The sequence below is a fragment of the Diceros bicornis genome, chromosome 25, assembly GCF_020826845.1.
Source record: "Diceros bicornis minor isolate mBicDic1 chromosome 25, mDicBic1.mat.cur, whole genome shotgun sequence".
NCBI lineage: Eukaryota > Metazoa > Chordata > Mammalia > Perissodactyla > Rhinocerotidae > Diceros > Diceros bicornis.
In genome coordinates this window covers 12074133-12085526 of record NC_080764.1, presented here as the reverse complement: position 1 = coordinate 12085526, position 11394 = coordinate 12074133, and the positions used below count along the sequence as shown (strand labels likewise).

The 11394-nt window shown below is 56.5% G+C and overlaps 1 protein-coding gene across 1 annotated transcript; it reads left to right on the top strand.

The window, feature by feature from the left end:
- The first annotated feature begins 8150 nt into the window (after positions 1–8150).
- On the top strand, positions 8151–11394 carry LGALS1 (galectin 1). Its single transcript, XM_058568402.1, has 4 exons — positions 8151–8256; positions 9511–9590; positions 10718–10889; positions 11195–11394. Exons 1-4 carry the CDS (start codon positions 8248–8250, stop codon positions 11339–11341), a joined length of 408 nt encoding a protein of 135 aa, XP_058424385.1. The 5' UTR covers positions 8151–8247; the 3' UTR covers positions 11342–11394.

Genomic DNA, 11394 nt, shown 5'->3' with positions numbered 1-11394 from the left:
TGTGTGTGGGGTCAAGTCTGTGGGTGGGGTGGGGCGGGGCAGGAGGAAGAGCTCCCTAGAATGGGCCCACCAAGACGTTCCTCTGCATGAAACGATCCAACCCAGTTCCAGAGTGTTCTCTGTGCAGGAGCATCTTGACTCAATAGCACTTTATGCCTCCCTGAGTCTTTACCTACCAGTTTGTTTCAGTCCTTCGGAAAACCCAGCAAGCTTGTATTCCTCATCCCATTTTACTACTTGGGAACTGAGGACCAGAAACACGACGTTAGCTTACACAAGGGCACATGTCTAGAAAGCGTGCTCCCCTGAGGCAGTATTTGAACCTGTGTCGGCTGACTCCAGGAGGCTGCAGCCCCCTCTCTGTAGAACCTGAGGGGGAGACAGGTCCTCGCTGTCTGGGAGCTCAGGTGAGATGCTGCGGGGGCCCTCCTTCAGGCATCCTTCTCTTGGGGGATGCTGCTGTGACTGTTTGCCCCACCGGCCCCACATCGCTCCATCCCAGTGCCTCCTGCAGAGCAGGTGCTCCGCCATCAGCTGGCAGAGGGGCAGCCCGGAAAGGCCCACAGATGCTGTGTGGGGAGATGCCGTGGCTGTTCCAGGCCTGACTATCGCTCATTCACTTGTCACTTGAGCTTGCATGGGCCCCTTCCTGCTCAGCCTGTTTCCTCATTTGTAAAGCGAGGGGTGGGACTTCACGGTCTGGAAGATTCTCCCCAGTGAGATTCTCCTTGGGAGAGGGAGTGCTTGATGGAGCTTGGCGGCGTCTTGACGTGGAGCAGATGTGCACTCTCGAGATTTCTGGCTGCAGCAGAGACTCAGTCAACCTGCTAAGACACGGGGGTCTGTTGGCTGCCCTGTGGGGTGGTCCAGCAGCCTCCGGGTGTGTCTCTTAGCTGTGATGCCTTCCAGACGGTGGGTGCCTCTCGCTGGACCAGCATCCCAGGGCAGACTCATCGTCCTGCCTGGGGTCACATGCCCATCTCAGAACTGTGCCCAGGGGGGTAGAGCACAGCTCTTGGCCAGCCTGGGTCATGTGCCCCGCTGATGAGGGGAGTGCTTGCCCCCCTGGCCCCACTCTGGACCTCGCAGCCACTCCCCACCTTCTTCCTTGCTGACAGAATCCCGATTTCCTGCAGGGGAGCACATGGTGGGGTGAGGCACCCAGTCCCAGGTAGCGACTCTCTAGTGGCTTAAAGCTTGAGTCTAAACCAGTCATGGTTGAGTCCCTCCAGTGGGTTTAGTTTAGCCATGGACTTGTGATGTGCTTCTGAGGAGAGGTCTTCTGGGAGATTCTGGGAATGTTTGCCTCACTTTTCAAGGACATGGAGGAAAGACTCGCTTTTCTGGGCTGTGGGTGTGGAAGCTGTTGCAGCCATTTTGTGATCATGAGGTGTGACCCAGCAGATATCTCTGCGTTGTGACTCTGCTTCAGGTGGCAGAGCAGAAAGATGGGAAGAACTTGTTGGGATTGTTCCCCCCCCCAATTTTAATTTAAATGAGTTTCAAACCGACAGAAAAAATGCAAGAACAGCACAATGAACGCCCATATGCCCTTCACCTGGATTCCCAGTTGTTAATATTTCAGGAAGCTGATGGCCCTGATCCACGAAATGAAACAGCTCCTGCGCATTATACCCCCTGGTTTCAGTAGTTTCCTGGTTTTGCCCTCCCCCTATGCTGGTGACTTTCTTCATGACCAGAGGCCTTAGAGGTACTCTCTGTTGTCTCTGCATAATTTTTCCCTTTGGGGTTGGCTTTGAGGCGAGTGGCTGAAGCTCATACTCACTGAAATCTGAGCTTGGCCCAGCATCAAGGTCCCACCCAGCACTTTTTTTATTTCATTTTTGCTGTTACTGATAACCATAACCAAGGGCCTGTACACTTCACTTTTTTCACATTTCCTTATGCATCTGGTAAAGCAGCTCCTGGGGGTTGGAGCCATCTCTCGATTCCACTGGAAACTCTTACCTTCAGTAACTGACACAGCTTCTGCTCCAGACCAGGGGTGACCACATGGCCGCCCAGGAATCAGAAGTTCCTCATCCCCCGCCCTTTCACCCTTTCTCTTCCCAAACCACATGTTTCCATGAGCCAGGGCCACTCTAGCAAATCCCCTTCTCTGATACCAACTAAGAGGGAAAACTGTTTCCTCCAACCACAGAATACTTCTGACACCGACTGTAGGTTTTCTACACCAAGCAATTCTGCGGTTTCCTGCAGACGCCAACCGGGTGTCCTGCAACTTAATTCAATTCTGCCACTACCCGGAGTTAGCGTGGACCCCACAGGTTAAGGGCGCAGTCCCACAAGACTGCCCTCCGCTTCAGATGCCAGTCACAAGTCCTAGGTTGTCACCTGCACTTCTGACCAACTGGCTATAAATCAGGGGTTCCCACAACCCCCTTCTCAGTTTTGATAATTTGCTCTAGCAGCTCACAAAACTCAGGGACACACTTAGGTTACCAGTTGATTATGAAGGATATGATACAGGATGCAGATGAACAGCTAGGCGAAGAGATGCAGAGGGTGAGGTCCAGAAGGGTCCCGAGTGCAGCAGCTTCTGTCCCCGTGGAGTTGGGTGTGCCACCCTCCCGGCAGGCAGATGTGTTCACCAACTCCGAAGCTTCCCCAAACCTGTAGTTTAGGGATTTTTATGGAGGCTTCATCGTGTAGGGATGATCAATCAGAACTCAATCTCCAGCCCCTCTCCCCGAGGATGGGGGGTGGGGCTGAAAGTTCCAAACCTCTGCTCATGGCTTGGTCTTTCTGGTGACCAGCCCTCATGCTGAAGCCATCCAGGAGCCCACCCGGAGACACCTCATTAGAGCAAAAGACGCTCCTGTCACCCAGGAAATTCCAAGGCACTTAGAAGCCCTATGTCAGGAACTGGGGTCAAAGACCAAATATTAGAACACAAGATGCTCTTGGCACCCTAGCATCTAGGAAATTACAAGGGTTTTAGGAGCTCTGGGTCAGGAACTGGGGTCAGAGACCAAATATACATTTCTTATTATGTCACACTCCCCTTCTAATTTAAACTTTTAATTTAGACAAGTTCCAAACCAACAGAAAAGGCGCAAGAACAGCACGATGAACACCCACGTGCCCTTCATCTGGATTCCCAGTTGTTAATATTTGCCCAATTTGCTTAATTGCTCTTGATATATATTTACATTTTTAAACTGTAAACTCATTCGAGAGTACATTGCAGATGTAAAGACAGTTCATCCCAAATACTTCAGCTCATCTGCCTAAGCAAGGACTAATCGTGGATTACGGCTGTGCAGAAGAGCATGGACCGTCTCCCCGGCCACAATCCCTGATCAGACAGAAACCCAGATCTTTGATGATTTCATGGAGCCACTGAATTAAGTTGTCCTGGAAACCTCTTAGTGCCAGACTTCTTGTTATACGAAAGTTTTCCTTAATTTTAAAGCAATTTGTTGATTTTTCTGTTACTTGCAGCCAAAAACTCTCCTGATAACACAGGCCCCAGGCCCATGATAGAAAACATTAAAATGCATCCATATCCCACCTTAAATATATATATAGGGGTTTGTGGGGGTTTTTGCTACACTTTTTCTTTTCTTTTCTTTTTGTGAGGAGATCAGCCCTGTGCTAACATCTGCCAATCCTCTTTTTTTTTTTTTTTTTTGCTGAGGAAGACTGGCCCTGGGCTAACATCCATGCCCATCCTCCTCCACTTTATATGGGATGCCGCCACAGCATAGCTTGCCAAGCAGTGCGTTGGTGCACGCCCAGGATCCAAACCAGCAAACCCCGGGCCACCGCAGCAGAGCGCGCTCACTTAACCGCTTGCACCACCGGGCCAGCCCCGTTACACATTTTTCAGTTTTGTGTGTGTGTGCGCGGAAGATTAGCTCTGAGCTAACATCAGTTGCCAATCTTCCTCTTTTTGATGAGGAAGACTGGCCCTGGGCTAACATCCATGCCCATCTTCCTCTACTTTATATGTGGGATGCCTGCCACAGCATGGCTTGACAAGCGGTGCGTAGGTCCACGCCAGGGATCCGAATCCGCGAACTCCAGGCCGCCGAAGCAGATGCTGCGCCACCAGGCCAGCCCCTCAAGGTACTTTTATACTTTTGTTTTAGACGTTATTTGGCTGTGGGGATCTAATTTAGGGGTGACCAACCTCTAGGAATACGTGGGACACTTTCAAAGTAAGTAAATTCAACCTACAAAATTGTTTTCGAATGTAATACAGTTTTTATGACTACCAAGTTTTAAGTTGGAGCACAGTAAACATTTATGAATTTCAGCTCTGCAATTTTAGTATTTTGGAGCCAATACATTTTTTTCCTCAGGTCTCAAATATTTTCTAAGCTCTTAAAAAGCACTTAGTTTCCTGTGAGTCTATAATTATTTCAAAAGAAAATATTAAAAAAAAAAAAACAGAACGGACTCATGCCTGAGCCCTGGAGGGCTAATGAATGACAGAGTCTGGACCCCGCCCAGACCTCATATGAGAGGAAGAGCGGGTCCCCAAAGGCAAGCAGCGGCCTGTATTCAGAAGGGGGACAGACACCAGGTGGGAGGGCGAGAGTGACAGGTCCACTGTGTTTGAGGAGGAGGCTGTCTGGGCAGGGGGGACAGCACCAGCAAAGGCAGAGGTGAGAACGGATGAGCAGGTAAGTGGGGGCGGGCTCTCGCACAAACCAGCTGGAAAAGTGCCTGAAGTTGGGGGCACCCCCCACTAGTCCTTCCTACCCTTCATGGAGCAGGATCCAGAAAAGATCGTTCTTGAGGTCCAGGTACCCCAGGACCACAGTGTGCTTTCCCTGGCTTAGGAGATGAAAGGGCTTCAGCTCTAGCTCCCTGTGTGACCTTGGCCAAGTGGCCACTCTTGCTGCTAGTTTCTGTGTCATTAAATGAAGGAGCAGGTCAGGTGCAGTATCTCTGCAGTCCCTCCCTGCTCTGACTTCTAGGACTCTGGAGCTGGCTCTGATCACCCCCACCTTCCCAGGCCAGGCCAGCCAGGTCGGCTGGGGGCTGCGGATGGTATCCTCGTGGGCCTGGCAGCCCTCCCCACCACTGCCAGCTGGAGGAGACGCAGCCTTCACAGAGAAAGAGCAGGAGCGGGCAGGGCAGGAGGACGAAGGCTAGGAAGGGCCTGGATCCCCAGTCCAAACGAGCTGAGCTCGTTTCTCACGGCAGCAGCCAAGGTCCAGCCCACAGGACCAGCCTGTAGAAGAGAGGAATTCCACAGAGCTCGCCGCCTCTGCTGCAGGGCGGTGAGAGAGGAGGAGAGTCCCCAGGGTGGGGGGCCTTGGCCTTGGCGGGTACAGGAGAGAGAACTAATGCTGAGTCCCGCACATCACTCTTGTAATCTTCCAACCAGCTGGTGAGTGGGTAACATTCCCAATTCCCCGGCCTGGAAACGGTTCAGAGAAGTCCAGGACCTTGGCCACAGTCACAGCCAGGCAACCCCCAAATTAGGACTCGCCTCTCTTCTCCCAATTCTAACGTCAGCTTCGTTTCTGCACAGCTTCCCTGTGCAGACGTTCAACCCAGTTGGCAGACACGAAGCAGCGGGGAGGTGAGGAGGAAATGAGATAATGTATGAAAGCACGGCGCCGGGCACAGGGCCTGGCAGATAAGTGGGCGCCACCACTAGGAGGCCCTGAGGACGGGGTGGGAGTGGGGTCACAGTGCACCTTGTCCCTGCCTCCCCCAGGAAAACCACAGTCCTTGTTATAGGGGACCCAGAATCTGGAGAGACTCTCTGCCAGCCTAGGCAGGAGGGGACTGTTGGGGATGAGGTGAGGGTGGGAGAGCCTGGGAAAACAGACAAGAGGGAGGCTAAAACCTTCTAAGACTGTGGAAAAAACAATCATCTATTGAGTACAACAGACCTGAACTCCACCCTGTACTAACCTTGTGCAGGAGAGCAGGGTTTCACCTCCCCAATTTACAGATGGGGAGACTGAGGCAAGCAGGGAGAGGCAACTTGCCAGGATGCCCTGGGGAGGGCATGGCAGGGCCAGGACCAGAATCCAAGTCTCCAGACTCCCAAAGGGGCCTTTCCAGGGGGCCTATTCACAATGCCATGCCCCCTCTCTACCAGCCCTCAGCTGGCCGGACCCTGGAGGGGAAGAAAGCAGCCCCTCATCCAATAGCAAACACTTCCTGGTGCTGGGCCAGTCTTCCAGGTTGGGGGAAGAATGGAGGAGCAGCTCTTGGGGCCCCGGGGGAGCCCCACTTCTGGGCTGGAACAGCCAGCCAGGCCCACCTGATGGCAGTTGGGTGAGGACTGTGCCTGAAGCACCTCTGGTCCCCGGGCAGGACTCCTGCTGAAATGCCGCCATTTCTCCATCAGATGGAGAGGGTGTCTGGGCCCTTGGAGGGGGAACACGGAGGAAAGGCAGCAGAGCTGGCCCCACCTGCCCCTGCCTATGCTGAGGTTTGGGGGGGGCCCTGGAGGAAAAGTGAAGCAGCTACAGTTGGTTTCTGAGGCAGCCCGCTGGGAAGGGAGGAGGGGGGAGGGGCTTGCAGGAGGTGAGGCCCAGCCTCCTCCCCAGGCCTTCCCGTGGCCCCCCGTGCACTCCCCACTCCTCCTGTGCCAGGGTGGGCTTCAGTCCTCGGGAGGAGGGTGGGCTGGGGAGGCAGCGGAGGGCAAGGCTGGTTTGCTGGCCTGGCCTCCAGATGTGAGTCACTCCTGGTCTGCATCTTCCTCCCTCTTCGGTGCTGGCAGTTTCAGAAGGGGGATGGCAATGACGAGAAGGAGGTCCCATTGACAACTCCCCTAGCAAGCCCCCTACCTCGCCAAGTGCTCCCCATGCCCCTCTCCCCAGTGGTTCCTGGGTGCGAGGTGAGTACCCCTCTGACCCACCTTCAACTCTGTTGCTACACTGATCTTCCCTGCAGCCCAAATCTGGCCTCAATACTCACCCTCCCTATAACCTTCTGTGGTTCCCCAGTACCCTCAGATAAAACAATGTCCAAGCCCCTCAATGAGGCCCTTCATGATCCAGGTACTCCTGGCCTCCCAGCCTCATGCCCCATCTTTCCCCAGCACACCCTGAACTCCAGCCATGCCCCGATGCTCACAGTCCCTAGACCCGTGCTTTCTCATTTCTGAGCCTTTGCCCATGCTGGAACGCCAGTCTCTCCTTCTGCACTCATCCTTCAAGACTCGCCTTCTTCACATTCTGGACAGTCTCCACCCCACCGTGGTGCTTGCTCATGACTTCCCTTAGAGCCAGCATCACACCAGTTCTTGGTTAGTTTCATGGCCAGATTCTGCCCCAGCAATGGGCTACCTGAGCAGGGACTGGGAGGGGTTCATCTTGGAATCCTCTGAGGCCAGCTCAGGGCCAGGACACACGGTAGGTGCCCAGTAAAATATCTGCTAACCGGTTAGGGAAAGGAAAGGCCTGGCCTTGGAGGCAGAGATGTGAGGAGAGTGGGCAGGGGGTGCCTAGAGCAGGGACCCCCAACCCCTCCTGGCCTGGCCCACCCTGGGTCCCCTCCCAGGCCTGACCCTCTCAGACAGGTCAGAGGCTGTCAGGCAGGGGCTCTTGGAGGATCCCCAACCAGCCCCTCAGAAGTGCTGAAGCCCGAGGCCTGAGTCCCAAGTCTGGCGGCCGCCTCAGGCCTGGCACGGGCCCAGCACAGCGGCAGACACGAGCCCTGCTTCCGGGGGAGGCCAGGGTGGGGCCTTGTGGTTAATGGGTCCTGGGCCTCTGCAGAGGTCTGCAGAGCGGGCCACGCCCTGGTCCCTGCCAGGGGCAGCCTCAGGAGCCCCAGCTCGAATTCCCTGAAGGACCCTGCACCCCCTCAGCCATCTTCTCTGGGTACCCCCTGAGCTCAGCCTGCTGGCCCCAGGGCCCCTTCCCGCCAACTCCTGGGCCTAGCTCATCCTCAAACTATTTTCCATTGGCTTCCCCCAATCCCCACCACAGCACAATTTATGGGGGGGTAGGGAGGGATGGAGGAGAACGGGAGGTGGAGCCTGGACCCTGGAGGAGTGACTAAGAAGGAGTGGGGGGGTGTCCACTCTGATTGGTCACCTCTGCTCCAGAACCGGCTTCAGAATTCCATTGACTCCGCCTCCAGTGGCCCCCATCCCTTTCCTGACTTACAATTGGCTGAGCTTCCAAGGGGCGGGGCTCACCAGGGTCTGGACCAGTTAAAAGGGCGAGAGCCGCCCAGGGCCCATCTCTCGGGTGGAGTCTTCAGACAGCTGGTGCCGCAGTCCCCAGGAACATCCTCGAGTCCTCAGTCATGGCTTGCGTGAGTGTGGGGACCTCGCCCCAAGGCCCAGGGATGGTGGAGGCAGACAGCCAGGGGAGAGTGGGGGCAGATCAGGATCTGGGTTCTAGTCCCCACGGTGTGGTCCTGAGCAAGTACCTTTTCTTTTCTGGGCCCAGTGGCCGCATCTGTAAAATGGGGGTGGGCGCCATGGTCCCCCAAGGCCTTCTCTGGCTTAAGAATTTTCTGATTCCTCCAGGGTCTGACAGCACAGTTTTTTCTGCCAAGGTCTGACATTCTGCAGCTCTCTGAGAAATGGGAGTGGGAAGGGTGTGGCCAACTGGGGGGGGGGCACTTTGATGACTCCCAGGCCACTGTTCCTTCCCCCTCCTCCTCCACTCCAAAGAGCCTCCTGTCCCCTCCCCCCTGCAGCTGTCCCCAGTTACCAGCCAGGGCAGAGTCACCCTCTGCTCTAGAGAGCTCTGAAAAGTCGCCAGGATCTGAGAGGCTGTCTGGGAGGGGGCCTGCCTGGGTTAGTGGGTGGAGGGTGGTTCTGTCCAGGCCGGTCAGGCGAAGGCTGGGGGAATTCCCCACCACCCACTCCCACAAGCTGGGAGGTCAGGAGCTAAGGGAGAGAGAAGGAGGCAAGAATCTTCCAGGCCCCAAGGGAAAGAGTTCAAATTTCTGGCAGAAGGAACCACTCGCACTGATTAAGCTCAGGGCTCAATCTTGTTAACCCTGAGCCAGCCAGGCTGCAGACTCCAGCTCTTGGCGGCTCTCCCCTTCTGCAGAGGGTGCAGAGCTCCTTAGGGGTCTCCTCCCCAGCCCCTGCACCTCTCTGCACAGAGGAGCCGGCTCCAAGGGGCTGGTTGGGGATCCCCCAGCTGCAGGCCTCTTCTTCTCCAGCAGAGGAGCAGACCCCTTCGTTTACCTTGCTTTGCCACCAACTCGCAGTGTGACTCACCCTGAATCTGGTTTCTCTCCATCTGTTAAGTGAGGCGATGGGGCATAGCACCCTAGGCCACTCTGAATCCAAAATCCCCAAGCTGAACCGCACAAAGTTCTAGATCTTGGCTTCTAGAACCTCAGTTGTGTTACACACAGGAAACCGACCCGGTTAGGAATAGGCACTTGCCCAGGGCCACACAGAGAAAGAGAGGCTAGAACTGCCACCCGGGTTCTCCAGGCTTCCAGCTGGCCTGGTCAGAGGATCCAGGGTGGGGACGACCTCCGCCCCACCCCACCCCACCCCGGACAGGGTCTTCTGACCGGCTGGGCGTGGTCTTGTCTGCGCAGGGTCTGGTCGCCAGCAACCTGAATCTCAAACCCGGGGAGTGCATCAGAGTGCGGGGCGAGGTGACCCCCGACGCCAAGAGGTGAGGGGGCGAAGGCAGGGCGGCGGGGGATCGGAGCCCGAGGGCCCTGCCCCGCATCTGGTAGGTGCGTGGCCCGCCAGGCCTCGCTCCTCCCTAGGGGGAAGGGGTTAAAGCCGGCGGCCGCTGAGGCTGCTTTGTCCAGATGAGTCACTTCCTCCGCGGGGTCTGGACCATTCCTCCGCGGGCACCATTGTCGCCCCCTTCCCTCCAGCTGGAGCCTCTTAAACTAAACCAGCTGCGGCCTCACCTACCTTGGCTGCCCCCCCCCCCCCCCGGCCCCCGGCCCCCGCTGTGGGCGGGACCTGAGGCTGCGGGGGACAGGAAGAGGGGATGGGAGGGTGTCACTCCCTGCTCTCCTCTGAGGTCCCTCTCTCCTGCGTTCCTCACTCACTCAACCTTTCATTCCTTCGTCCTTCCTTCACCCATCATTAATTCAGCAGCAACCATGTGACCTTGGATCAGTCACCCGACCACACCGATCCTGGGTGTTAATCAGTTAGTGGGGCAAGAGGTGGTTGTGTAGAGGAAGTGAGATGCTGGGTTTCTCAATAACTGTGCTGATGACCCCGATAACGCGATAAAGAGCTGCACACCCCCTGTGCGCTGTTCATATGATTCTTAGGAAGCCATCGGAGCTGGGCGTGGCTCTTATCTCCACCCGGCACATGTATTATTAAGTATTATTTGTTCATTCGCTGCCTCACGGTTATTGAGCACCTACTGTGTGTCGTGCATCATGCCGGGCACCAGGGGTACAGAGATATACAGGACAGACAGGACACTTGCCCTCCCGGAGGTCACCATCTAGAGGGAGTCTCCGACCTTGACCCAAAGGGCTGGGACACAAACTAATGTTTGTGAGAGCCTTGGCTGTCAGCCCAGCAAGACTCTAAGAGGGCCGCCTTGTGCAGCCCCCATTGTGCAGAGGAAACTGAGACCCAGAGAGGAGCAGGGACTTGCTCAAGGTCACACAACAAGGAGGTGGCAGGGCCAGAACTAGAATCCAGGTTTCCTCCTCCCCGCTAAGGGAGTCCTCCTGGCTAGGAGTATTAGTGGGGTACCGAGCGGTGCCGACCGCGGGGGCTGCAGCGGGCTGAGGAGGCCTCAATCCCACCTGTTGCCCCTAGCTTTGCGCTGAACCTGGGCAAAGACAACGACAACCTGTGCCTGCACTTCAACCCTCGCTTCAACATGCACGGGGACACCAACACCATCGTGTGTAACAGCAGGGATGGCGGGGCCTGGGGCGCCGAGCAGCGGGAGTCGGCCTTCCCCTTCCAGCCCGGGAGTGTCGTGGAGGTGGGCTGGGGCTGGGGGCCAGGGGCAGGGTGCTGCGGGGACTGGGGCGGGGCTGGGTTTAGTGGCCAGAGACCTAGGTCCCACCCTGCCCTCCCCACCTTTCCCCCCTCTCCCCTCCTGTCTCCCCCCTCACCTGCTGTGTGATCCCACTGAGTGTTGTCCCCTCTCCCAGCCTCAGCAGCTCACCCGTGAAGTGGGGCTGTGGTCAGGGCCGCGTGAGGAAAGGGCTCGGGGAGGGCCCGTGACCTGCCGCCGTCGCCCCTGCTGTGGGGTCCACGCTGCTCACTGCCCTTCTCCACCGCCAGGTGTGCATCTCCTTCGACCAGGCGGACCTGACCATCAAGCTGCCAGACGGATACTCCTTCAAGTTCCCCAACCGCCTCAACCTGGAGGCCATCAACTACCTGTCAGCCAACGGCGACTTCAAGATCAAGTGCGTGGCCTTTGAGTGAAGCCAGCCGGCCCATGGCCCCCAATAAAGGCAGCTGCCTCTTCTCCCGCTGAA